The sequence below is a fragment of the Malus sylvestris genome, chromosome 8 (assembly GCF_916048215.2).
Source record: "Malus sylvestris chromosome 8, drMalSylv7.2, whole genome shotgun sequence".
NCBI classification, from domain to species: domain Eukaryota; kingdom Viridiplantae; phylum Streptophyta; class Magnoliopsida; order Rosales; family Rosaceae; genus Malus; species Malus sylvestris.
In genome coordinates this window covers 24,048,048-24,075,689 of record NC_062267.1, presented here as the reverse complement: position 1 = coordinate 24,075,689, position 27,642 = coordinate 24,048,048, and the positions used below count along the sequence as shown (strand labels likewise).

General features: G+C 37.4%; 3 protein-coding genes across 4 annotated transcripts; 1 reads left to right on the top strand and 2 right to left on the bottom strand.

Annotated features, from left to right (window-relative positions):
* The first annotated feature begins 1,164 nt into the window (after positions 1-1,164).
* On the top strand, positions 1,165-3,538 carry LOC126631053 (phosphoribosylformylglycinamidine cyclo-ligase, chloroplastic/mitochondrial-like). Of its 2 annotated transcripts, XM_050301206.1 has the most exons (8): positions 1,167-1,624; positions 1,739-1,833; positions 1,927-2,028; positions 2,125-2,184; positions 2,442-2,614; positions 2,714-2,816; positions 2,924-3,082; positions 3,212-3,538. In XM_050301206.1, the coding sequence occupies exons 1-8, from the start codon at positions 1,279-1,281 to the stop codon at positions 3,380-3,382; spliced, it is 1,209 nt and encodes a 402-aa protein (XP_050157163.1). In that variant the 5' UTR covers positions 1,167-1,278; the 3' UTR covers positions 3,383-3,538. The 2 variants fall into 2 exon arrangements, with proteins under 2 accessions (XP_050157161.1, XP_050157163.1); XM_050301204.1 differs by having other exon boundaries at positions 1,165-1,624; positions 1,739-2,028.
* A 253-nt stretch (positions 3,539-3,791) lies between these two features.
* LOC126631051 (uncharacterized) lies at positions 3,792-13,694 on the bottom strand. The gene is made up of 23 exons (XM_050301202.1): positions 13,356-13,694; positions 13,196-13,267; positions 12,352-12,966; positions 11,754-11,977; positions 11,471-11,536; positions 11,235-11,369; positions 10,689-10,807; positions 10,301-10,606; positions 9,722-9,809; positions 9,539-9,644; positions 9,341-9,448; positions 8,400-8,563; positions 8,158-8,278; positions 7,783-8,007; positions 7,507-7,697; positions 6,447-6,614; positions 6,247-6,352; positions 5,947-6,084; positions 5,386-5,547; positions 5,098-5,298; positions 4,477-4,671; positions 4,319-4,390; positions 3,792-4,225 (listed from the first exon to the last, which is right to left on the bottom strand). The coding sequence occupies exons 2-23, from the start codon at positions 13,241-13,243 to the stop codon at positions 4,073-4,075; spliced, it is 3,711 nt and encodes a 1,236-aa protein (XP_050157159.1). The 5' UTR covers positions 13,244-13,267; positions 13,356-13,694; the 3' UTR covers positions 3,792-4,072.
* A 3,826-nt stretch (positions 13,695-17,520) lies between these two features.
* On the bottom strand, positions 17,521-23,562 carry LOC126631052 (glucose-6-phosphate isomerase 1, chloroplastic-like). The gene is made up of 14 exons (XM_050301203.1): positions 22,868-23,562; positions 22,611-22,733; positions 22,303-22,401; positions 21,820-21,903; positions 21,000-21,143; positions 20,861-20,926; positions 20,294-20,362; positions 20,068-20,175; positions 19,391-19,443; positions 19,171-19,309; positions 18,861-19,017; positions 18,577-18,655; positions 17,985-18,051; positions 17,521-17,886 (listed from the first exon to the last, which is right to left on the bottom strand). Exons 1-14 carry the CDS (start codon positions 23,396-23,398, stop codon positions 17,752-17,754), a joined length of 1,854 nt encoding a protein of 617 aa, XP_050157160.1. The 5' UTR covers positions 23,399-23,562; the 3' UTR covers positions 17,521-17,751.
* Between the last annotated feature and the right edge of the window lie 4,080 nt (positions 23,563-27,642).

Below are 27,642 nucleotides of genomic sequence, written 5' to 3'. Positions count from 1 at the left end.
AGGATGAGTATGAATCTGTGAACTTGGTTACAGGATTAGAGATTGAATAGAAAGCCTTGTTGAGAATGGATTTATGAATAACTACTACGTAAAAGGAATTGGTTTTCTATATGGATTTTAATAGGGAAATCTTTATAGAATTTGGCTAGGATTATGTAGTATATATATGGTGGCCTCTGTTCTCGCAGTGTGTGTACTCTACTCAAAACTAATACCTATTATTAGTTGAGAACCTTGAACACTAAAGAGAAGAGAAGGTGCACTGCATAATTCTTGCAGAACTTGAGCATGGCGTCCGGTTCCGGTTCATCTGCATGTATGGTCTTTCTCTGTGCTTTGGTTGATGTATTATGACTTTGTGTTTTAATTACAATGACTTGTATTACTTGATCTTGGTTTTATGTCTAATCTAATAAGAGGAAGACCGGTCGTAGGCATTGACGGTGTCAGCAAGAAGAACGACGGGAAGAACGACATCGGCTAGGGGGACGACGGCAAGAACGATGACGGCTAGAGGAGGTGTTGTGGAGAACGAAGTGCGAGAGAGAGGGAAGGGAACCGGACTAATAATCCACTCCTTTTGGAAGGATTTATCATGCAAGTGTATACCTACTAAATAAGCATACTGACTAAATTAATTCAGCGACTATTTAATACAAGATAACACCAAACGACTAGGTTCGTATTATTAGTCCTATTGGGTCCTTATACAATCCACCAAATGAGGCCTTATTGTAATCTATTTTTGTAGCATGATTTTGTAGAAGTGGATGGTCCTATGTTGGTGAATGGAGGCAAAGCCATAGTCCCAAATGTAATCAAGGCCGTCCAAGTCACTAGGTATCGTGGGATTCTTGTACTTTGGGTAAATCCCTTTCCTTTTTTTTGTTTTTTTAGTACAACAATATATTTTATATTAAAAAAATGAGGAAGTTCGGCTAAACCACGCAATAAGTAATCTAATTTGAACCTAAAACCTCTCACTTACAAATAAAGAGAAATACTATCAGACCGTAGTACTTAATGACATTTCCTTTCCCTTGTTAAGTTTGTTGAAAATATGGCTTATGTATTAGACAAAATCCAATTCCAAAATAGTTGCAAGGGCAAAAAGATAATTAAAGCCATATCAAAAGCGCCTTTTTTGTTTTTTGGTTGAGAGGTAAATTTACGAAACAACAACCCTAGCCATGGCTTCAGCTCGCGTTTTATTCCCGCCACTCTCTCTTTGTGAGCTCCGTCGCTTTCGGCATAAACCCAGCCACTCACTCAGTTACCATGGTCTCCTCCTTGAAACCAAACACTCAGCTCTCTCGCTGCTTGCCCACTTCGCCCAGACCCTCTTTCTCCACCCCCAACTCCGCCCAAACCCAACTATGCACGCTCCCACCTGGGTCTCACTCCGCCGCCTTCTCCTCCCTGTCCATGTCTTCCTCCCCCGAAACTTCCCGGAAAACCCACGTGCTTTCAGCCTCCAAAAACGAGTCCGGAGAAAGTGACAGAGGGTATGACGGTCTGACGTATAAGGGCGCCGGTGTTGATATTGATGCCGGCGCGGAACTTGTTCGGCGAATTAAAAAAATGGCTCCCGGGATTGGAGGTTTTGGGGGTCTTTTCCCTTTCGGTACGAATATTATTATTCTTGCTGTTTGAGTTTTTTATTACTTGGGGTGATATGTGTTCTGTTTGTTTGAATGTTGGATTACTTTAGGCTGATGAACTTTTGTGGTGATTGCAGATGATAAATACCTTGTTGCCGGCACGGATGGCGTCGGGACGAAGCTTAAGCTTGCTTTCGATACTGGAATTCACGATACCATTGGTATTGATTTGGTAATGCTGATTTTGTTTTCAAATGAATTGTCATGTGGTACACAATGTGTCATCGATTGGTTACTTAATGTGCTAATCAATCTTGATTCGCAGGTTGCTATGAGTGTCAATGATATTGTTACTTCTGGTGCTAAACCGTTATTTTTCCTTGATTACTATGCCACAAGCCGCCTCGATGTTGATCTTGCTGAAAAGGTGGAGCTCACAGTGCCTGAGTTGCTTGGGTTGTGTAAATATATATATCACTGATTGAAGCTTACTCAAGTTTTGTGTTTGTTTTACCTTTTCTAGGTTGTAAAGGGTATTGTCGATGGTTGCCAACAATCTGACTGTGTTCTTTTAGGTGGAGAGGTACGTATGCTTTATAATCAGTTTGTATGTTAATATGTATATCAAGCATATATTTTTGCTGTTTATTTGGATATATAGCATTTTTGTCCCACACACATGTTAATACTTTGATAACGTAGGGGCTCGCTGAATTGCATGTACCGAGCATATATAATTGCGGTTAATTTGTCTGTGTATGGTGTTTGTTCTTATTTTTGCACGCATGTTATACATATTTTGGATAAGGTAGGGCATCAATGAATTGCATATGTTTTCAGACTGCAGAGATGCCAGGATTTTACGCAGATGGTGAGTATGACCTCAGTGGTTTTGCTGTTGGAGTTGTGGAAAAAGATGCAGTGATTGATGGGAAAAACATTGTGGCTGGAGATGTTCTCGTTGGCCTAGCCTCCAGTGGGGTTCATTCTAATGGTTTTTCTCTCGTAAGAAGGTTGGTGCAGTCAAATAAAATTAGTTCTTACTGGTTTTCATGTGCTAAATGTAATAGACGCAATTAACCTGAAGAATTTTATCTCGTATATATTTACAGGGTTCTGGCTCACAGAGGTCTTTCTCTGAAGGATCAGTTACCCGGAGAAGATATTACATTAGGTGAAGCTTTGATGGTCCCAACTGTGATATACGTTAAGCAGGTGAACACTAAAACCTGCTTCCAATTATTTTGCATCTGTGCTTATCGTCTGGTGTTTTGCTAGTTGCTGAAAATGCTCTCCTCTTTTTCTCGATGGACCAATAACAGGTCCTTGACATAATCAGCAAGGGAGGTGTAAAGGGGATAGCCCACATCACAGGGGGTGGTTTCACAGACAATATACCTCGAGTGTTTCCTAAGGGCCTCGGCGCTGTCATCTATAATGGTTCTTGGGAAGTCCCAGCTGTTTTCAAATGGATCCAAGAGGTATAAATATATGACATCTAGCAACCCAACTTTGGTTTTCAAACTTTTATTAGATATATCTCTTTGAGCTGGCATCTTGAAACTATGAACTCTATTGTATTATGATTTTTTTCTTGTTTCTATCACTAGGCTGGAAGAATAGAAGAGGCCGAGATGATGCGAACGTTTAACATGGGTGTTGGGATGGTTCTTGTTGTGAGTCGAGAGGCAGCTCATAGAATACTTGAGGATGCAAACGGAGCAAATAAAGCTTACCGCATTGGTGAGGTTGTATGTGGTGAAGGAGTTAGTTACAGTTGAAATGTCTAATATCCGAATCCTGTTTTAATATTTGCCTTGTGAGCCAATTTGACAAGGTGAGGTACAAGGTAATGTAAGTGCGGCTTGGATTTTGCGGTTTATGTATCTTGACGTTCAGAAGTTCAATGGAATTTGTATGTCATAGTTGTCATGAAAGGTTGAATTCACTGTGATGGTACGGCTTTGTTCAAGTTATGTAGTAATCGCTTTCACCGCTAATGGTCAAATTTGATTCTGAATCTTGTATTCAGCGTACAAAAAACACCATATCTGCACTGGTACGCCGTACATTTTTCATGCCAATGCTTTCAAGCTAACCGATGAACAACAGTTACAGGATTGCTTGTACAACAAATACTCCGTCGAGAGTAGACAGCCAGAAGACGAATGACAAAATTGCTATCCGAACTTGTAAGAAGAAGTTGATTCAATTCAAAACTATGTAAAACTGTACCATCCAATCTTTAGGCGCATGAGTTGAGCCAATGTTTGGTCAGTACAAAATTTGTGAATCAATCCTATATTTTGGTGAAAAATATACGCAAAACGTAGAGTTCTCTTGCGACTCTAGAGCAGCCGAGTTGCTTGCTCCCTGTACAAAAATAAGCAGCACCCGGCTTATAGACATCAATACAAAAACGCAATCTGTCTCCCCAACTTGTTCAGAATTCGACGTGTTTGATACAATACCTAAAAGTAATAGGTATTGTCCTTGTTATTAGCCGCATCCTTGCAAAGCATCGACCGGACTTCCATGATTGATCTAGGAGGCTCCAGATCTTTCTCCTGCAATGCATTTCCCAACAACTGCTGCATCTGTGATGCAAATGTATCATCCAGAATCTGCAATTGGGAATAGAGCAAACGTTATAAGGGAAACTGCCATGCACAGAAGAAAGAAAAAGTGGGGAGGTTCAGAGTTCAATCACTACTTACAGAGACAGCAATACGCGAACCCTTGTACCATGATTTGTTTTCTTTTCGGTTCTCTAAGAAACTCAGAACATCCTGCAACAGGAAAAGAGCCACATTAGATAAGCAAAAGCATCAGCACTGAGCCCTGGATTCTTGAAATGCTAGATAGATGAATTTACCTGTCCCATTCGGTCCCAATAACCTCGACAAATTGCAATGAAGACATGAGTCCCGAACACAGTATGCAGGTGATTAACTGTGGTTGTCAGCTGGTCTTTCAGAAGCTGCATTCTACTTCTCACATCAGATTCTACCACGGTTTCTTTCGAATCTTGGAGAATCTTCTTCAGTTTTGTAGCACTCTGCAACTTCGACTGGAATAAAAGATGAAAATCAGTCGCACTTACAAAAGTCACTACATAATTTAAGCGTCCATACAGCATACAGAATGGAAGAAGAGAGTGCTTGCTTACTGCAAACATGTGCAGAAGCCGAGTAATTCTTTTTATTGGCCAAGTAATTCAGATCGTTGCACAAATATACCAGTAATTCAGATCTTTATACACCAGAATCTAGTTCAGATATGGCATACATAGAACATGCATTAGGACACGTTTTAATTATTCTTCGAAGGACATTTGCTTTTAAAAGGCATTTTGTACAACGTAACAGATTGGGAAAACACGTTAACCCTTTATTCATCAGCAATTTTCTTTTTCTTTTAACATTTACTCTCTAATTTTGTAACACTATCACACAACTAATTCAAACAGAAACGTGCAAACCACAATAATACTCACATTCTCCGCAAGTTTTTCAACAACTGCTTGTATGTAATTTTTTAACTTGGCTCTCAACATTACAGTGACTTCACTGAGACGCTCTCCAGGAACTGTGTTCCCACCACCCGGAATGCAGGAACCCCATGATTTGAAATGAACTTCGACTTGGGGACGAAGGACATCAAGCATTCTTTTTAAGGAATTCAACAGAATTCCCAACTGAAATGCAAATATCAAATTCTTTATAAAAAAAATGAAATTTACAATAATTCGAGATACCCCAAAACTTTGGAAAAGTCAACTAACCTCTTCAGGGACCGTATAGGCGCTCACAGACCTTTTGGCCAGTTTCTGAACATACTTGAGGCCAAATTTCTTTGGGGCTAAATTTTCCTTTAATGGTGACAGGACGTCGGCATACTGCTTGTCTAGGGATTCTAAGATCACCTTCTCAATATCAGCAATAGCCTATGTATTGAAAGGAGTTGAAACTATCAAACAAGCTTAATATATGTATATTTATTTCTATTTCCAATATGATAATACACAAGTACAATTTCCTAGGAATGAGTAGCTCTGTATTTTATTCTTTAATCATCATGTAGCAAAAAAGATTAGATTAAATAAGCAAATGAATGGAGAAGGTTCACACATCACTAAAAGTTAAGGTGTGTGCACTTTCTGCAGTATGAACATATCTGCATTAATTGCATGGAAATGATCCCTTCATAATGTGGATCGTACATTCATGGATGGGTTACATATGTCTAATCCCAACATAAATTGTTGGAAATGTTCATAATGAACAATGGTGATGAGAAATACAAAGTTGACAAAAGACTTTGAGACACAAGGAATCCGACTTACATTCTCTAGAACGCACGCATATTCAGGCCATCTGGAAATGATGATCTCATAGTCACTCAAAGTTCCTCTCAGACGATCATACATTTCATCCACAAAAGGAGTCGTGGAATGCTGTGTCCTAACTCCTGACCACTTTACCTGCAAGTGTATAATTTTTAGATTATTGAACTGGAATGTTAAAGCGTCACCAATTTACATAAGTGAGGATATCTTTAGAAGCATCCTTTAACATTGCCCTCCAAAAATTCCAGTATAAAATTTGTTGATAAACCACAAAACATAGTATGGACTCGTAAGTACCTTGTCTAATTTGCATGCTTCGAGCAACGACCCACGCTTATTTTGAATCCATAGCATAATATAGAGGTGGAACAATTCTTTTGCATCAACTCCACCTTTAATATGACTGAGATAACAAAGAAAATGAGTTGGAACGATGCAAACCAAGAAATATAATCAAGTGTTAACAGTAGTCGTAGTAGTATTAGTAGTAACATTACCCGATGTTCCAACTGGAAAGGTCTCTTTGGAAATCTGCTGTGGCTATAACAAGGTCTCCTACGGGGGATGAAGGACCCGTTGGGGGGCAAGCAATGAGGAAAGCACGCAATCTACTGCAGAGCTCTGTGCTGTATATTGATGACGACAGATGTGGGAGGTCTACGAAACTGTGCAATGAATGATAAAGCATCAGAATTTTATCTGTACAGCATCAAACAGCCAGACAAACTACCAAGAGAAAACTATGCAGATAAGCAGTGTGGAAACATAAAGTATGACCTGAAAGAATGGATAACTACATATGGGGAGATTATCTTAGTCTTTCATGACTGCACTGGTTCAAATAAAAGAAACAGCTTTTCTATATTTTCACAAACATAAAGAAAGACAAATTAATCTCTTAACATGATCAACCATCTCACAAGAAATATTAAACAAACTAAATTAATTATGCAAGAATATACTTAAATGTTAATAAAATGATAACGAAGACTGAAATCAGTGGTTATTGCATCTCAGAATGCAAGGGAAATGATTAATTAAAAATCTTAACAATATAGAGCCTTAGTTGACACTGATAATATTAGATATAATTATCAAAATTGCCAATTTCTAGTTTTCTTTTCACCTAGGGCCTTAATTTTCAAGGGGCATCCCCTCACATTCCATAATAAGATCCATTGACCAGAGATAGGGGAAGTGTTCATCTATTTCGAGCCATTCAGTATAGCAGATAGAACTTCATCTCAGAGTATATATGCACGTGGAATAATTATATTCATTAAAGATAATTTGACAGGAACGGATCATATATACACAAGACATCAAATCTCAACACAAGATTCAACATCCTATGTCAAAATATCACTTGCCATAGGCTTACAATACTGTAACCGCAAATAATAGCATTTTATCATAATTTTCCTAACAATAAAAAAAGCCAACTGTTTAAAAATCTAAAGAAGCATAAAAAAGAAGATAGTGCATCAAATGGAAAAATATTTTTCAAAATATTGAAATCAGATTTGAGAGTGTCACTTGATGGTTTAAGGTGTATACCTGGGGAGTATATGCTGATTATGGAGCTCAATATCAGTGCGGATTTCATTCCTAATGTTAAGGCACAGAGATTTCATTTTCTGGTAAGCAGTTGCCATACTTAAAGTATCAATCAAAATTCCATCAGTGTTGCTGGTAATATATTCATCAGTCTCAGCTAAGTGCCTCCGTGATCTCTTTCTTGCAGCAACCTGGCCAGTCACATAATCCTTAGAGAAAAGAATAGATATATCACCTATGCAAATCATTGTTAAATAAACTGGAAGTTTCTCAAACCTGGAAATGGTGGCATAAAGCAGTTTGCGCCTCGGGAGACAAGATATCATGAAGAAGTGTGTAAAGTTTGACAGCAGGCTCCAATGCAGGTGCAGCATGCCCGGTTGCAGGTTGAAAGACCTCCATAATTCCTGAGAGCGATGACTCATCCAAGGACTTGTAATTCTCAAAAAGTAAAGCAAGAGTTTGTTGAATTTGATCTTTAGTTTCTCCTAAGATTCGGTTCTGTGATAATAGAAGGTATTAGACATTTTGTTAGAAGAGAAATGACAAGTAGAATGCAATAATAAAAACCCATTCCAAAACAATATAAGTTAGTCAGAACATAAAAGTTAACATCAAAAGAAAAAACAATGATACATGCTTCACAAGTACCTCTTGGTGACTCAACATGCTCTTGTTGTGGCCTTTCATCAAAACAGGCCTTAGCAAATCGTACACCAAGTTGAGGCAATCAGCTGTTGGTGTAGCTACATCCATAACATAAGAGAGATACCTATCGAGAGCATGACTCGGATATGAAATCAATGAACAAAACGAAGGGTTTTATAACAATGATTCACATGGTCAAATCATTTTAACAGAATCAAGCAATCAATCCAACAACATTCCATTACCTCAGCTTGGTGTATACATCGGAAACACCGTAATATGTTGCAAACTCAATTAAAAGCCATTTCCATGGACCATGCAACACTAGATTCCTTTGTTGAAAATGCTGAACCTTCATAGCAGCTTCTAAAACAAGGTCATATGCAACTGTTTCTGCAACAGAGCCACACTGAACCACAAAAGCAAAAACAAAATCACAAAAGCCATTTTGCAATACATTGTATATAATGGAAGTATCCATATTTTTACAATCAGCTAATGGATTAATGATCATTCTATTTTACAATATTAAAAGTCAAAATAATTATAAACAAAACTATATGATTTCTTCCCTTTTCTTGTTTTTTTCCCCTATCCTTCTATGGCCCAGGACTGGGACATCATGGGTAATATGCATTGCTGAAGAATAATACGAGAAATCGCTGAAGGAAAGATTCAACTCTTATCACTCCTCCATCTTTAGAAGAGCAGCACAATATTTAATACAACAACAACAAAGCCTTTTCCCACTAAGTGGGGTCAGCACAATATTTAATGAGGTACATTAATTTGCTAAACCTTGAGCTAAAAACTGTTACAACCTTGAGCTAAATACTGTTACCCACCAGTAAAAACTAAGAATGAAGAGATGCTTCCTGTCTGTCATGCCTACATATATACTCTATACCTACAGATCCTAACACCTGATAACGAAAAAGTAATCAGAAGATCATTTCTACATCTACGTCTTGAACTGTCAAGATAAAAGTGTGCATGTAACCTTGTATGATAATTAAAATAAGATTTTTTTTTCTTTCTGAAGGATTACCATTGAATTAGATTCCAAAAATCTAATTCATCAATGAAACAAAAAATGGAGAAACTCTTAATAAACAAGGCTAAAATATATTTAAGGTTTTCTTCTCAAAAATATATATTAAAGGATATCAAAGTAACAAATACACACCTTGGGATTGTCATCTGAACTTGTTGAATAATATGTAGATAGCTGCATCTTTCCCACAAGTTCGTGTTCTGGTTCACTATAGACAGAGAACCACCGTTGCTTGTCAGCCTACAATCAACAATAAGATGAGCCTTTCTGCCGGAACCATTATAATATTAATTTACCCTAAAGCTACCATAAAGATTAAGAAGGCATTACTGGGTCATCCACAATAGTTGCCACTTGAACAATGACTCTACCGAAATGCTTTCCCTTCGAATCAAGGACTTCGACTATTAGATCATCTCCCAAACTATCTGGAAAGCTGTAAGAGGTGTCAGTACCCTTCTCAACTTTCTCAAGCAGATTTAGTTTAGAAAAAACAAGAACAAGAGAACATACAAGACATGAGTTTCACCGGATCCAGGTTGCATCTTGATCGCATCTTCTTCAGTTGAACTTTTCAGTCTTAACAAACAAGAGTACGTTTCTGATTCCATTTAAAAGTGATGGTTAACATTCCAGTAATTCATGAAAGACATTTGAAGAGAATTATGTTATATACACTACAAAGTACAAACACAGTAGATTATCCAAAAATTGTATCATGCAAAAACAAAATGAGGCAGCCTAATTAGTGGAGATTATTTGCATAAGCACATTCTTGTATTAGAAATTTATGGCCACTAATTAGTTAGTGGAGATTATTTGCATATTTCTATATCTATATCCATCCGTTTCCTTCATCTAAGTTGTATGAAAGGTTGCACACTATCAATTATACTCTTGGAGACAATAGATCTGTTGATATTGAGAATAGTGAAAGAGATGGTGCAGGTTGTATGAATTAACTTCTATCATCAATCTTTGCAGTACAAGGGGAATTTCAAAATAACATGCAGAGAAAGAGAGAGAGAGAGAGAGAGAGAGAGAGAGAGAGAGAGAGAGAGAGAGAGAGCAATGAATTTTCCATGCTCATACCATGCACAACTTCATATGAGGACGAACTGTCGCGTAGACTTGTTACACCAGTTTTCAGGAGTCCAGACACCTGTTTTATATACTGAGTACCAGCATGCACATACGCCAAGCTTTGACGTGAAAAAGAACCATTTGAAGGTACACGAGGTGCAACTCGAATATTTCTAAGGGCTTGCCATCCAGAAGCAAGTGTAGACTGGAAGCTGGAGAGATGATAACGAATTGATTCCAGTTTGATTACTGGTGGCCTTAGAGCAGAAATACTGCAGCCAGTAGGTGGGTCCAGGCCCATTTTAATTCTACGCACTGCACAATGAAAAGAATTCAGGACGACCTCATAACCAAGCACTTGACTAGTAAGAATTTAAAAACAGGAGTTAGATGCTACCTTGCACTTTCATCTTGCCAACAATTTTCTTTGGTTTTGGAGCAGCTTTCTCACTTGCAAGCTCTGAAGTCTGCTTTGCCAACAGTTCTTCCTCTGATTGTAAAAGCACTTGTCGTAAACTACAGTTTGACAACAAGGTTTTAACAAGATTAGGAGTGTCAATACTGGAAAAGATAAAATTGTAGTTTTTCACATCATGCACTGTACTATTTTAAGCTTTCAGCACTAAATATTCTACTAATTCTTCTGATAAAAGAAATTGTCAACATCAATGAACTCCCATAAGGTTCAAACTTTTATCTCAAAACCCATCGTAACCTAACTCACTTCTGGCATAGTCGTCAAACCATAAAGTTGCACAAAAAACACAGTTATCTTAATTTGTTACATAGCATAACATTGATTAGACAAGGAATTCATGCAAGGATTCGAACACGAAACTGGCGACAGACACGTAATTATACAGGGTTCAGTAAGAATGTATTGAAAATCCGTATAAATTAAGAGTACGATAGAAGAATAAGGTGATAAAAAGCATGGACTCACCTAAATGCATCTCGTAGAAAAGCACATTCATTTTCCAAGAACATGGGAGCTTCCATGCATTCCTTTGCCCAAGCATGAAGGCACAAACGCACACATGCTTCATATGCAATGAAACCATGCCATGGCCCTAGAGCACTGATATTGGTTTACAGCACATAAAGTCTATAAATTTTAGATGGCAGAAACAAAGGTTAAACTTAAAAACCAAGTACAATTATGGCATTGGTTAGAGATACCTTGCATAAAATGTTGGGAGGCGAGCTGGACAAGATGGTGCAGCAGCTTCGGAACTAGTTGTAGTTCTGTTAACAGAGATTGACAATAAGTTGGTCCATTTACCGAAACTAAATTCATCCATATGTGACAAAGTGTATGACTATGACCGAGAAACATAAAAGTTATGGCAGCATGCATGCTTCAAGTACTTAAGTTAGAGATACCAAAAGTTTCATGTCTCTTTCCTACATAAGCACAGACGCATACCATTTTTCCCAAAGAGGACTGCAGTAACATGCATACCTTGCAAACTGTTCAAGATTCCCATTTCCAGTAAGGCTGTCCTGCGTTTTACCAGTGGTTGTTTTGAATTCAGATGAAGAGGTAGCATGCGGTGTCCTATGCACTCTATTTGGACTTTTCGCATCATCCTGTTTAATTTCCTGAGTTACACCACAAAAGGGTGGTGCACTGGGAACCTCGTCATCGGAAAACATTTTACTCTGCAGGTTCCTGGAATTCAAATTCTGCAAAATGGACAGGTTCAGAAAGAGTATCAGTACGGTCGTACACCATTGTTTAGATATCTTAAATGTTATTATGCTGCAATGCTGGCCTGTTAGATAGAAATTCCCTCGATACATGAATAAAACTTTTGTATCTTATCAATTTTAGCTTTACCGATAAATAAAAGGAAATGGTATCCAATGGTTATTAGCTAACATTGATTTAGCCAGCATAACAGTAGAAGTCTCAAGTAGGAGTGTACTAGCATGCTTTCTTGGATTATTTAGCCAGCATAACAGTAGAAGTCTCAAGTAGGAGTGTACTAGCATGCTTTCTTGGATTATTGGATATCAAACAACAACCCAGGTAATATTAAGGATATAAATTCAAAAACCTTTTCAGCAGCACTTTCCAAGTTCCTACGTGAAGGTGCGCTTGAGGCATATCCCTCAGAAGCATAAGCTTTATTATGTGACAACCCACTCTTGATGCTTCCTCCTGCTTGTGAAGTAGAAAACTCTGAGCTCGCAGCTGAATCAGATGACTCATCCTCAGTATAACCATTCTGCGCAACTGGATACTTCCTCGCTCCCTTCACCAACCTCTCTGCCACAGGTTTATGTCTCCCCACAACAGTGTCCATCGAGGAACTGACGTCTGAGTAAGTATAATCACTGCCATAATTAGGTGGCCCTTGCGACGGCTTCCCATACCTATAAGCAGCAGCATTAGGAACCCTCTCATCTTGCGGTGATGAATCCAGCGAGTACCTGCCTCCATATATTCCATCTTCGGAATCAGTGGTTCTATCATTGTCAGAAGCAGACCCACTCTCATCCCCATCAACTGGAATTGTCTGAACTGGTATGGCATTGGAGGGCAAGTGCCCACTTCTAAATTTAGACGGAGGGGGGAGTCCAAACCCCCTGCCACCACTACCACTGCGAATGCGCGTAATCGGATCAATTTTACTCCTCAAATTAGAACCCGAAAATGGAACTTCCTCCTTCTGATTAAGAAACAAAACCCATAAATCCAAATTTCAGAATTCAGAACAAAGTTTTCGACTTTGAAGCACACATGCAAAATTAAAACAAACCCACACCCTAAATTCCTAAAAGCACCAGAATAAGAAGCAGCATTCACTCAACCAACAGCAAAAATTAAACCCTTCCTTAATTATTTATATTTTAGTAAATTCAAAAAAGGAAAGAGGGTAATGATTTTTCTTCACAAACCTCTCTAACCCAACGAAGGGCGCTCCTATCAAGTCCTTCAGTGAACATATTTCTTTTGGGTTCTTCCTTTACCTGCACAAAAAGTAAAAAAATAAAAACCCACAATCAAAAATTCAAAAAAAAAAAAAAAATCACCAGAATCTTCACACAAACAACTTACATATGGCAATGCAGAAACCCAGATGAGAGAGAGAGGGACTTCAGAGAAGAAGTCAAATCAGCGAGATTTTGGAAGAGAAAAAGTGCTTCTGCAAAAAGCTATTACGGAAGACGTGCTTGTTTAATGATCTCTCTGTTTCTTCTGGGTGTGGAAATCTGTCACTCACACTGTAAACTATAATCTGACTTCCTTCTTTCTCTTTTCTTCTCTTTATTAATTTTTGGATTTTTTTCTGCTTCTTTTCAATGTTATTATCATTGTTATAGAAGTTCAAAAATCCCAACAAATCTCGTACGTGGTCGGTGACTCCGTAGGAATATTTTGGATTTGAAAGCCCAAACGGCGACGTAGAAGGGTATGGAGATAAATTGAATGAATTAAAAGTTCCGACGTAGATTATAGGATAAATTATTCTCCAAAAATAAAGGGGCCGTATCCGTCGCGGAATAGTAGAGGGATTTCTTTTTTGTCTTATTATTTTTATAAAAAATAATATAAAATGTTAACGTGATTTAACCTGATCATACAAAACAGAATGACATTTTTGAATTATTTGTCTCAAGTGGGAAGAAATATAATAATTTCCTAAATTCCGAACGTTGCAGTGGGGACACGCTATTTGGTCTGATTTCGCGCTAAACAAGATTTTCCACTAACTTGGATTGGTACTGTAGTGGGGTCCCATATGCCGTACTTTTCTTCTTTTCTAACTTATTTGGCAACGGAAAATTAGATCACATTAAGTTTCTTCTTCTGTGAATTTTTTGTGATTCCAATTATTAACCGATACATATTAAGTTTTAATGATTGGAAGCACAGTCACACAAATTTGGATGGGAAAGATTTGATCTCACTGAAAACACCTTTTTAGGCAACAAATCAAACTTTTAATACTGTCAATAATATTACGTGACTATTTATTTTTGGTCAATATGCAATTTGTAGATAGTTTAAAGATTTGTTTGAATGTGTTTTTAAAATAACTTTTAGAAAAAATATTTTTGAGTTCCAGAAGTGCTTTCTACAAGAAGTACCAATTATGCACTTCTTTTATAAAATACTTGTTCGAATTCTTTCAGTGACTAATATAACATTTAACCAACTAAAGTTATCTCTCGACTCAAAAAAGAAAAAGTAGCACACCAAAACGAAAATTAAAATCAAACAACAGTCAAATTTGCATCCATATATTAATTCCTATAATGTTTTCTTGCTACAACATTTAATGTTATAAATGCGATATTGCTCATTAATTTGCCATATTTACTCTTATCATATTTTGACGTTTTATATTCTCTCACTCCGACAATTATTTATACTATTACATGTCATGGTGAACTTTTTGAGAGTAGATATGATATTCATTGATGAAAAGGAAAACGTATAAATCAGGATGAGTATAGCATGCATAATTGGGTCTCGATAAAAACTTTGTCGGATATTTCAACCTGATCGAAGAAAAAGAGCTTCCCGCACTAACAAACTTATAGTTAACTATTATCATCGATACGTACAAAATATTAGAAAACTAATAAATCGTCACAAAGCACAATCGTGCAATTGCATTAGCACATCAGTAAGAATTGCAGGTGGATGCTCTCCTTCCTTCAACTCTCATCATAAAATCATAACGGACTTCAGTCCGTTAATCAACAATTTTCATCTCGTGATGATAGGATAGGAGGGCATTCAAGCCTATATGGTACGAATTTAACGTTCATATTCAAGCAGCCCATTGCGGCATAACCAAATAGGTATATGAATATGTTAAATTCGGTAGATTCAAATAACTTCGAGTATTTATTTCCGACATTCATGAGAAATTATTTTGTCTACTTTCTTGGATTGAGGTTTAGGGTTCGTTGATATGTATGACAATATACTTTTTTAGGGTATTTATTTTAATATACTTTTTTGTTTATACATACATTGGGATTTTGTAGCTAAACAGAAATTATAACAATAGTTGACATAAGTTTAGTCAAGTATAACAGGGTGAGGAGGGCAGAGAGAGGATCATCGCCGAATCCTCTTTGTGAAGATCATGGGAATCCTCCAATCACATCTGTTCATCGTACATAGTACGGCCAGTTTTTGTCAATACTGTTTATATTCAATTTTAAATAAATAAAAAAATTTACAATAATTTCTGACAACACAATGTACGATGAACCAATGTGATTGAAAGATTCTCATAATCCTCATAAAAAGGATCCGGCGAGAATCCTCCTAGAGGTGGGTAAGGGCCATTCTGGAAGTCAAGAATTCGTGAGGGCCTCCTCACCTGATTCTAGGCTTTCTCACCTTCTTCTCCTTCAAAACCCCACTCAACTATTGACAAAATATAAATTAACTACAATAGTGTTCTATCATTTTTGTAATCATGCTCGAATCTTTCTGCTTGTTATTTAGATAAGTTTCATATGGATATCCCTTATATTGTAAAAATCATGTAATTTGTAGTGTTAATATAGGCTCATTTGGAAGTTGTTTTACAATGGTTGAAAACGTTTTTGGTAAAATATTTTTCAAACAAATTCTTTGTAAAAATGCAAGTAAATCCTGGAAAAGTATTTAAAGTGCTTCCTATAAGAAACACATTAATTGGTGCTTCTTGTATGAAGCACTTTTAATGCTTTTGGAACAGAAAAACATGTTTTCTAAAAGTATTTTCAACTTTTTAAAAGTACATCTAAACGAGCAGATAATCTACTTGATTTAATTTGTTTTGGGTATGGGTTTGGGCATACTTTAATTTGAAAAATAAATAATGTTCACTTTGTACTACCACTTGAGATTGGAATCGGAATGGACCAACCCATTTGTTAAATGAGTTTAAATTACTATGTTTCCTTCTCTTTTTCAATTTACTTTTGAGTGTGATAAGTAATTAACAGATTCGATGTGGCTTATGCCTTAGCCCTCATGCTATTTGTGCATGGGGTGGGAGCCACCGGCCACATGCGGCTCACACCGCAAACCAAACATTGGACGCACGCGAACTGTGTACATCTAGATGTTCTGCGTTACCCTTAAACTCACCACCTCACCAAATACTTTACACTCTACCTTTATACAAGTGAAAAACAAATACGGAGTATACAATACAGTATACGTGAACAAAATTGTACCTTACATTTTTATGTATGTATGTATGTATTATTATATATATAAGATATATTGATAATATACTTATCTCTTTCTTCATGCAGTTCTGGTACCACATGAGGCAGCAACGTACTGTTAGTGTTCGGGTCAATCAATACACGAAAACAAAGCCACAACTCCAATAAATGATATATGAGAGTTTCAACTCAAATTGGGGTTCTAAACTTTTGCTTGCTTTCCAATAGACCAACCATTAGAGTTTGGATTAGATTAACTAACAATTATCTTAGGCCATACCACACAAGCAAAACACACAAAATGACTAGTAGGAAGGCATTTTCCGTCCTAAATTCCTAATCCCTACATGTTTATAAAGTGCAAGTAATGTGTTGCTTAAATTTTTTTGTTATAGAATTGTAACTTTCATACTTTCCTTTTCCCCTTCTAGATAAATTGGATTCTTCCTCTTATTTCCATATACGTTGATTTCAATTTAATAGCAAAGACAAAACATGAAAAATAAAGTGCAAAAATCATTTTGCTTTTCCAAATAACCATTAAATTGATAAAGAAATCTCTCACTTACCAATAAAGAAGAATACAACTAAACCGTCGTATTAAGTAGCTTAGCGATTTTTCGAAAACGGTACTGAAAATCCAGAGTTTCACTCAGCTTCCACATATAGTTCAAATTCTTGTGCTGTTTTTTTTTTTATTTTATTTTTTTTTTGGGAAAATAGCAGGCAACCGTTGGAGATGGACAATGACTGATATGGACAAATTGGAAATTTGAGTTGAATCTCACCCCAACACCAACACAATCATCCATTACTTGTCTTTTCTTTTGCTTCGTGGACCATTTGGTTTGTCAACTTGCAATCCAGGACAAAATCATTTGAAAATTGAAAAATCGGTCATTCCATCGACAAAACTTTCATGTGCTCTTTTGGGTTATCGGAACGTCTGCCATTATTTGACTCTAATTAAATCCTCATTAGAACAAAACACCATCAAATTAGGCTGACAGTGTCGATACTGTGCAGAAAATGTTGACAAATGACTGAATGAGGACGATTTCATGTATAATATTCTGATAAACCAGCTTATTTATCCCTAATTACATCGTTACAAACGCTCATAACGAAAAAGTCTCGTAAGTGGATTTTTATTTCCAGGTTAACTCGACCAGATTTGCAATTCCAAATATAAGGACAAGATACAGAGGGAAGAAGATGAAACTTTCCGGATGTGTAAATTCAAATACTTGCGTAGTACAGGAAGGATGAAATTAACCGTACAAGGCATCCACGTTGCACTCTCCGAGGAAAACTTTGATGCTTCGTGGTGAACCGCAGTTGCCTTCAGCGATGATTGCTCTGTCGTTGGCAGCCATGTGAGCAATGATCTTGTAGATCATTTCAATCTGGAGGAGTTGGGTAAGAACGTTAGCAAAAGAAATGAACTACTTGAAATTAGTTTTGGTTAACGAGAGATAATTATCAAAGGGGAAACTGGTAATACATCTTCAGTAGCATGACACCGGTCAGCTACTTCTTCAAGCGTCAACGGTTCAACAGGATCCTTGCAGCTGAAACAGAAAGATAGTGGCAGTGAGAATCTGAAACAAACAATGACAACAACAGTTGCATTTTTAGCTTATGTGACATATGGTAGAAGTGGTCCTTCATTCAGATTTTGTTTCTTTTCCAAACAATGACAAGGTTGTCATATTCGTAATAGTATAACAGATAAGACCTTCCGCATATTTCCTTCCACATTTGAGAGGCCTTCAAATTCAAAATTCGGCATTTCATCACCGGGATGTGACACCAAATGTGTTCCATAGCAAATTCCCAATTTCCTTTTTATTTTGTTAAAAATACAAAAATCCGGATTCTCTGTGAGCATCTTTCCGAATAATGATCCTCTTGTCACACTTGTAGAAATTTTTGTTTCTTTTGGGTAATGATCTGTTGTAAGAAATTGCCTTTTCCTTTTAATTTTGTTAAAATATAAAATCATACACCAGGAAGATAAACATAGAATTGTGAAAGTCTCTTCATTTCAGAACCTATGCAAAAACGAGGTTGATTGCTAATAATTTGACGCATACCTGGCCTCATTGAGTACTGCTAAAACCCGCTTCTGAAGGGCTAATACTTCTCCAGCTGCTTTTTTCCCAGCTTCAACGCCTGAGACAACAATTAAATGCAGGGGATTTAACAAAGACAGATGAAAAGAAGAAAAATTATGTGTCAATAATAAATGAACGTTCTCAGTTTTAATACCCGGGGCAAATGCATAATGCACTAAAACAAAATAAAACAAAAAAAATAAATCTTTCATTTCTCATTCATTCACTTCCAGACCCAAGGCTAGTCAAAACATATTATTTACCAGGTTGATGGTAGGCGTTAATGTTTACAAGTGAAGCATATATCCCGACTGCTCTCTCATAAAGTGCAATGAGAGCACCAACAGATCTTGGTGTCACTTCTTCCACTGTAACTGTAATTGACTCCCGCTCGTTTGAATAAAGAGCCGACCTTGTTCCCTGTAAAACCTCAGTTTACAATTTTTACATAGATGCAGGTATGTGAGGAAATAAAAACATAACCAGTATCAGTCTGTCAGAGAGATAAAACAATAAAACATGGAGTCACCCAACAGGTAGTCACTTATTATGGGCTCTTATAATGAATCTAACCTGTAGCATTCCAAACAGGTAGTCACCACATGTGACGCCGGGTTCAAGCTCCCAATCATGACCTGGGGGCCTATCACGTAGTACTTCGATGAATGTCACAAAGAAATTGTGCACACCATCTCTCAGTTGTTGAATGTAGCTGTTGAAACAGGTGCATCAGGCTCACAAATAGTTTACATCAAATTATGGATCAACTTAGTAATGAAAACTGAAAACTTACGCATGCTGATCCGTGCTCCCTTTATTTCCATAGACAGTAAGTCCTTGATTCACCTGTAAAGCAAAAGGTGAGCTCATTCTGAAACTATCAATTACAAAATATTGACACCCACCGTTGAAGCATCTATTATGGATACTACTAATTAGGCATGAACAGACTTAAATAATCTACTATGCTTGGTCATCAAATGAAGAAGGTTCAGAACGCATTCTATGCTAAATTCCTAAATAACAACTAATACAGCTTACACACATTACGAATGGGATCAAAATTCAAAGATCAGGACTTGCAGAACTTAATAAAAGCTCGACACTATCTGCGACGCTACGTACACATTTAAATCTCATATTATTCCACACTAGCCCTAAATTCATCACATATGCCAACTGTTCTAAGTGATGAAGCATTTAAGCATGGTCACCTAGGGAACTTATACAAGGGTAAAAACACGGTATGAATGTCCGTTTTTATTTGGCTCAAAACATGGTACAGAAGTCAAAACTAGACTGCTATTTATTAGTGCAAATACCTACCATGCAGAGGGCAACATCTAAAAATATCGCAAAATCCAAGTCTTTATTGAAAACTGAACTAAATGTTTTCAGGACGATCAACTTTTACCCACTCAAAATCAAAGTAAATGAACAAAAGAATGGTATACCGATTGCTGCACATACCCGATTACCATTAAGGTCAAATTCTTTCCCAATAGATTCCATGACCAGCTGTTGCAAATACCGACTAAATAATAATAGGCTGTCCTTGTACGGAAGAACAACCATATCCTGATGAAATGCGAAGAGCGAACAATTAGAAACTTTGGAATGAAAAAAACCCACCATCAAGAGATCAGACTAAAATTTGACAGTATTTAGGGAGTAGAATAGAAGAATAAAAAGTTACCTTTGATCCCACGCCGTCAGAAGCCCAATACCAGCATAAAGCAAGCAATGCAGCCGGGTTATTCCTAAGCTGAACAAAAAAGCATGAAATACATTTGTCATTTGTTTTCCACTTCTATTTTGATTAGGGGACGTACTAGCCAAACAACGTAACTAGTCATTACTTATTACTTCCCATTTAGTTATGCAATTTTATTCTCATGGAGTTAAACTTGAGGTCAGACTGGAAAATCATTCACCGTTGGGAAAAAACGACTAACTGTATGACCAAAAACTAAAAAGAAGAAATGAGAGTAACAGAATACAACAGTAACACAGCAGGTAAGTCAATGACTTCTCCAAAGAGAACTATCAAATTTGAGGAGCCAGTGGTGAAAGTTAAATGATAGAGATTTGCAAAACAACAGAATTATACATCACCATAGACAAAATGGTTTTCTTCAGAAGTAAAGAAAACTCTAGTATACAACCTCACTGACATTATGATTCAGAAAATTCGCTCTGACCAAACAGGCAGCACTAAATCCAATCAACCATAAAAAAACAGAGGTAGCGAATTGATGCTCACAACAGTGGTTCTGTTTGCCTCATCCATCAAGTGTCCGCCAGCAAGCATTTCTTTAATATCAATTCCCTGAAGAGGATCAGTTATATAAGATTACCCATGATAAAAATGAATGGTGCTCATATCATTTAAGGTCTCCAACCTGCAGTGCTGCCGGAAGAAGACCAACTGCAGACATTTCAGATGTTCTGCCACCAACCCAGTCAAACATGGGGAATCTAGCTAACCATCCTTCAATTCTGGCGGTGTTGTCCAATAATGATTTTTCTTGAGTTATAGCAACACCCTACACACACAAATAAATGACAAGTTGGTGATTACAATAAGAGGAGAAGGACCTGCATCAAGAGTATGGGCAACAATGGAACTATAAGTTACATCAAGATACAGCACTGCCCAAGATTAAATAAGAGGCAAAAGGTCCAGTCAATGAGGTTCTATTTCGCATTCAAAATAGGGAATCTGATGCAGACAAACAGAGAAATCCAAATAGCGCTAAAACTCCTCGTAAATTATGAAAAGTAAGCCAGCCGTAAAAATTAATTCAAATTAAACATCAAAGGGTGGGGTAGACAACTAAGACCTTTAGATTAATAGGCACAAAGCACTCATCAAAATAAGATATCCGAGGCTTAAATCATGAAAAAGGAAGATGGTGAATGCAATTTCCTCATCCACGTGGCATGTTCGTCAGTCACAGTGTTGGACACCATAAATGACAATAGAAACTAAAATAGAGCTTAACATCCACTTGTAGATGTAGATACAAGAATGAGTAATTACACGAGTAAAGGAATGCCAACCCACATCCAGCCAGCTAATAAACCTAATATTGTACTCCACAACTCTGGCTCCAATAGTGACACCATGGATTTCTATTTTTCTATAATGAAGAGAACTATTATTGATAAGTTGAGCAGCAGAATACTAATAAAGCAGAAAGAAAAACCTGAGATCAAAACCTGTTTTGCAAAATTCAGGCCAGCCTCACGGAAGGCCTTCTGTACTTCCAGTAACCCATTTCTCGTTTCAGGAGTACCTCCACTCTGAAGGAAAAAAATATTGAATTCATATCAGCATCTTGCATTAAGACATAATTAAGAACAAGGATTTTAGAATACAAAAACTAGATGGAACTGTACACTGAATGCATGCATCTTGTCTCATCTTAAATTAGTTTCTCACCTTTATCGTACCAAAAGGACTTATTTTTCTAAAATCTGGGGCTGCTAGAGTAGAAACTAATTGGAAGAAAAAGGTGCAGTCCATGTGGCTTTGCCAGGAAAGTGGGGATGAAGTAAAATTGTTCGTTATAGCATAAAGGATTTTAGATGTGTTTTAAACCGTATCATCACATCTATTTGAGGTACTGATGGGAGTCACTTTATGTAGTACAATTAACGTATAATAACACAATAAAAGGCAAAGATATTTTGTATTCAAACCTTTGAAATCACAATGACAAGTGTAGAAGCCAACTCAGGACCAAGCTGTGCAATCTGATGATCAATTCCCGCTGGATCGGTATTGTCAATAAATCTTATCTGCCAACAAGACAAAAAAAAAAAATCATTTGCACATAAAGAATCAAAATAGGAGGGATAGAGTGATTGGCATTGAACTACACCCATATTTCATACAATTCTTCCCGCATGTAAAGATTGTGCACCGATTTTAGTTCGATGGGGGAAGTCTATAATGTCACAGAAAAGGTTGCGTGGAGGTAAAAAGTACAATGCACTTGTAAATGTACCTTAAGAGGAGGGTTATCAGGAGCTAATGCCTCAGCAACGAACTGTGGTCCAAGTGCTGAACCTCCAATTCCAACTGAAAGCACCTGAGTAAACCGCCCTTCCGGCGAAGATGGCGGCTTAATCTGCAATTTCAAACAAACCCCATTTCATCAAATTATCAAATTACACATACAAACATCTCTATTTATCAAATTATCCGTAACTAATCAGATTTAACACCAATCAACAAACGGACATTGAAACACAAAAATCTGACCTTACCGCTGACGACGTCGTTTGAGAACTTAAGCAGCGCCTCGAGTGTGTTCTCAATCTGCAACCTGAGGAACGAGTTGGGGGCAAGCTTAGGATTACGGAGCCAGTAATGGCCGACCATGCGGCCCTCATCGGGATTAGCAATCGCGCCTTTCTCCAGCTCCTCCATAGCCTTGAACGCCGCCTGGAACCGGGGCTCCATTTCAGAAACGAACTCGTCGGTGAACCCGACCCGACTCACATCCAGAAACAACCCGAGCTCCTTGTGCTGGTACAGCCAGTCAACGTACCTCCGCCACAGCGCATGCGGGTCCTTCACCAGCTCCTTCATCTTACTCGGAGCCCCATCGGTCTTCGCTAACTCCGCCGAGACCTCCCTAGCCACGGATAGAGAAAAGCCCCGATCCGCCGATTTGACCCGGGCCGGAAACGCAACCGAAACCGATACGAAGTCCTTCCGCAGCAAACTCGCCGGTTTCAGCTGGCGCTTGATCGTCGGAGAAGCAGAGTAAATGCCGGAGATTGAAGCCATTGGAATCGCCAATTGAGGAATTTCGAGGATTTTGGTGCTCTCACACTCCGTCACAACATGGATGTGTGCTTGGGAGTTGCAGTTGGGAAATGCGTATGGCTTTTATCTCTCTCCCCCCCTCTATTTTTGGTGTGAGTGGCCGGCGTTTGACATGGTTTTATTACGTTGACGGAAATAGCCTCTGTTGGTGGTGCAATTACGGGAATGCCCGCGAATATTCTTGCGTTTTCTGTCCATCGCGCTCTTTTGTGCGCTTCGCCATTCGCCGGCGCGCGGATTTGGCTCCCCCATGTCTCGAAAGGTCAATTTGGTCAAAAGGTGTCGACCGGCTTCAGTGGCGTTGATTATTATGTTTTGGTTGTTGAATTGGTTCATCATTAATCATTTTGATCATTCCGTAAAAATTTTCATTAAATAAGAATAAATGACAAAAATACTCTCAATTTTTATCAAATCAACCATGGTTTATTAAATTAATAGTATTTTTGTCATTTTGGTCATTATTTAATGAAAATTTTCACAAAATGACCAAAATGATTTATGGTATATAAATTTAGGAACTACTTCTATTGATTTCAAATCTCATTGACCAAAGTGAGGAGTTATGCAAATTTTAAAGACTATTTTGAATAAAAAAAAACCCTGATTTTAATTCCCACGTGGAATTAGCCAAGATTCACGCCATTTTTTTTGGGCCGAATTGTACTTATATGTGTTTTTTTTTCTCGAACATGAAATCTCTCACTTACAAGTAAAGAGGAATACGACTAGACCGTAATACTAAGTGTCATATGTGTTAATGCTCAAAATTTGCAAGGTAATAAATTAAAATATTAAACCCTTGAGGGGTTTGGAATATGGGTTAAAATAAAATAAACACAAAGATTTAAGTGGTTTACCCTTTAAAAATGAGCTATATCCAATGTGTTGCTCTAATTCTACTGAATGTAAGACTAAAAGTTAGTACTTTGCTAATACATCAACTATCTCTCCTCCGCTGTCCGACCTCCATATAGGAGGCTTTCATCCCTTTATATGGGTACTCAATAAACTCCTCAGCCGTGGGTTTTCCTCACTTGGCATTTAATTCACTACCTATGTAGACTAGCACAGTGACACATTTTCACCTATCAACCAAACATTCGACGGTGACGTGATTTGTGTTCAGTCGAAATGGTTATCAACCTTGCCTCTCCGAGCACCGTTTCGACTACCCTGATGTCTTATCTTAGATCTTTATCACTGATTAGGAGTTGCCATGCGACCTGATTGACATCTGAGTAGGCCCTGTTCCTTGAGACTTGTGTCATAAAGCTACCAGGCTGCCCCTGGCGGTCAAACAATTCTTTATATGTCCTGGTTGGACTAAGCTTATAGGCGGTCAACTTTAGCACTCAAGAGTGCTCACTTCTAAGCTTGGCTTCTTGATCTTCTTTGGGCTTTTCGTGGCTTCTTTCCCGGCCTGCACCATTTTGTGGGCTTAAAAGATGCCAACATTAACAATAGGCCATGTAGATTATGAAGGTTTCTACTTGAGTTCTTGTATTTTTGTATTTTTTCACTTTTGTCGTTGTTGGTTTTGTTTTACTCTAACTACAAAATGAAAATTAGGTTCTCAACCCTCTTTTTGTTAATCAATTGATTAAAACCTTATTCATTTTCAATTTTTTATCAATGTACTTAGGTATTAATAAGCATCATTAATTATAATAATAAAATATTTTTTATTTCTAAATATATTGATTTAGTTTTATAAATGTTACATTTGATATATTTATATTTATGGCTAAAATTTATATCATATATTTTTATTTCTAGTTTGTACCCCATTTTAAATTTGCAACCCTTTTTTAATTTCTACCAATTTTCTTTTCTGTATTAATTTGTACCCATATTTTTTTTTGTGCCCATATTTTTTAAAGTTTTATTTGTATTTGTACCCATATTTTTTAATTTATTTGTACCCATTTTTTATTTTGCTAAATGTACCCATGTTAATTATATGTATTTATTTTATGTTTTAAACTATATGAGTAGTTATTTTTTTAAATATGTTAATAATTATGTGGGTACATTATTTCTTGCTATAATTTTGTGAAGGACAATATTACTCTAATATTTATTTTAAGTATTTATTATGTATTTTAAAAATATTATTTGAATTTGTTTAAATTTCATAATTTGTACGACATTAAATGCATAAGTTAAATATCTTAAATGATGTTAAGGATGTGACAACCCGTGTGAGATCCCACATCGCCCAGGGGAGTGGATCTTTTATGTCTTATATGTACATGCCCACCTTCAATTAGCACGAGGCATTTTGGGAGCTCACTGGTTTCGGGTTCTGTAGGAACTCTGAAGTTAAGCGAGAAAGGGGCCAGAGCATTCCTAGGATAAAGGGGCCAGAGCATTCCTAGGATGGGTGACCCACTGAGAAGTTCTGCTCGTGTGAGTTCCCAGAAACAAAACCTTGAGGGCGTGGTCGGGGCCCAAAGCAGACAATATTGTGCTACGACGGAGTCAAGCCCGAGATGTAGTGGGGGCCCCGGCCAGGATGTGACAACTCGTCCCTAATTTTACAATTTTAATAATTTTAAAATGAGCAAATTGACGAAAATGCCCTTAGAGGCGAGGATGTTAACTTTCGTTGATCGTCTTTTCACGATGTGTACAGGCTACTATTTTAGTGTATTCTTGAAGTACGCAACGATACAAACACATAGGCGCAAGCAGAATCGAATTTGGAGTTGTGATAGAAATTTTACGGAACTACGATCACAAAGGGCGTTTTAGTAATTTCACGTTTACGAGAGATATTTTGATTTTATAGTTTTTAACCTTGGGATGTGTACCACGTGGGGCCCATGCCCCATACCTCCACCTCTCTCCCGTGTCTCCTATAACTCCCCACCCCGAAATATATATTTCAGAAAAATAATATCGGTGATAGGCCCAAACTAAACTCTTGTTTATTTAACTACCATTAATCGTGATTCTTTAATTAAATTCATTAATCCCACACATCATCTATAACCATAATTCTCTTACCAACACATACGATTATATTTTCAATTTATCACTATTTTCTTCTCTTAGATCAAATTTTCCAACTAAAGATTAATTTTTGATTATTTAAAACTGCATCTAAACTTGTTAGACTGTCTACATACCCTTGAGCATGATCAAGCCTTTCGTAGTTCACATTTCAATTTCAAACCAATTCCGAAATTATTCAATTAATCAAAAAATCCAACATTCATGTTTATAATCGAAATACATCAAATGGATACCAAACACGTAATTGGAATATCAAAATTCACATAAAAAAACAGCGTCGGCTCACTGGCCACGAGCCGTTGCGAGTGGCGGTTTGCCGACCCGACTAGCCGGAAAATTTAACTATTTCCAAAAATTACCAAATTTTACAGGCATGTAGATCTTAGTGAGGGGAGCAATTTTCATACTTGTGGCCAAGTTTAATTTGGCCGGGAAAGACCCCAATTTCACTCGAACCTTAAGAATTGGTGGCTTCAATCTGTCACCTCCGGTGCTCCGCTGTCCCTATAGTTGTTTGGGCTTTGTTCCAGGCCTCAAGGGAAGTCTAATGGTGGTGGAGATGGATGGAGTTAGCTTCAAGTTTTGGTGATTCGAAGCCAAACCCGCTGCACCCCATCATGCGGGTCATCCTAAAATCGAACCATTTTCGTCATTTTTTTCAGGTGGGAGTGGGAGAGAGAACGACTGTGTTCGAAGTAAGGATCATTTTGGCACCAGTCTCGTTGTCAACGGTGGTCGGAATCGGAAGATATGGCCGGGTCAGGTCGAAAGGTGGAACCGGGTCGAAGTCCCTTTCTTCTCCTCTCCCTCATTTCCCCTCATTTCTTTTCTTTCTGATTGGTCCCTCCCCCATCCTTTCTCTCCCTTATCTCATTTCTCTTCTTTTCTTTTCATCTTAACCATCCACGTGTCATCATAGATAATGGCTTCATAAATCTGGAGCCTTCTAGATCAAGCCAAAATTACAAAAATATCCTTAACTTTAAACGTTAGTAACTATTTCGTTATAACTCCGTTTCACAAACGGTTTGCACCTACATGTTCGTGAGATTGAGCTCTATTCAAAATATAAATTGTAACCCCGAACGATCTATGGATTTTAAATAATTAATTTCCAAACTTCACTCTTCGTAACTAGTTTAATTAAAATCTAAATTCAAATAAATTAATATAAATTCTCAAAA

Excerpts from the sequence above, each read along its gene's own strand:
- LOC126631053 (XM_050301204.1), top strand. The coding sequence starts at position 1,279 with ATGGTCTCCTCCTTGAAACCAAACACTCAGCTCTCTCGCTGCTTGCCC. Across the intron at positions 2,029-2,124 it reads ATGTTGATCTTGCTGAAAAG|GTTGTAAAGGGTATTGTCGA; the intron begins GTGGAGCTCACA and ends TACCTTTTCTAG. Across the intron at positions 2,817-2,923 it reads CTGTGATATACGTTAAGCAG|GTCCTTGACATAATCAGCAA; the intron begins GTGAACACTAAA and ends GACCAATAACAG.
- LOC126631052 (XM_050301203.1), bottom strand. The coding sequence starts at position 23,398 with ATGGCTTCAATCTCCGGCATTTACTCTGCTTCTCCGACGATCAAGCGC. Across the intron at positions 22,402-22,610 it reads CTGATAACCCTCCTCTTAAG|ATAAGATTTATTGACAATAC; the intron begins GTACATTTACAA and ends TCTTGTTGGCAG. Across the intron at positions 19,444-20,067 it reads TTGACCTTAATGGTAATCGG|GTGAATCAAGGACTTACTGT; the intron begins GTATGTGCAGCA and ends TTTGCTTTACAG.
- LOC126631051 (XM_050301202.1), bottom strand. The coding sequence starts at position 13,243 with ATGTTCACTGAAGGACTTGATAGGAGCGCCCTTCGTTGGGTTAGAGAG. Across the intron at positions 9,449-9,538 it reads CAACTATTGTGGATGACCCA|GCTGACAAGCAACGGTGGTT; the intron begins GTAATGCCTTCT and ends TGTTGATTGTAG. Across the intron at positions 6,353-6,446 it reads CTTTCCAGTTGGAACATCGG|TCATATTAAAGGTGGAGTTG; the intron begins GTAATGTTACTA and ends TTGTTATCTCAG.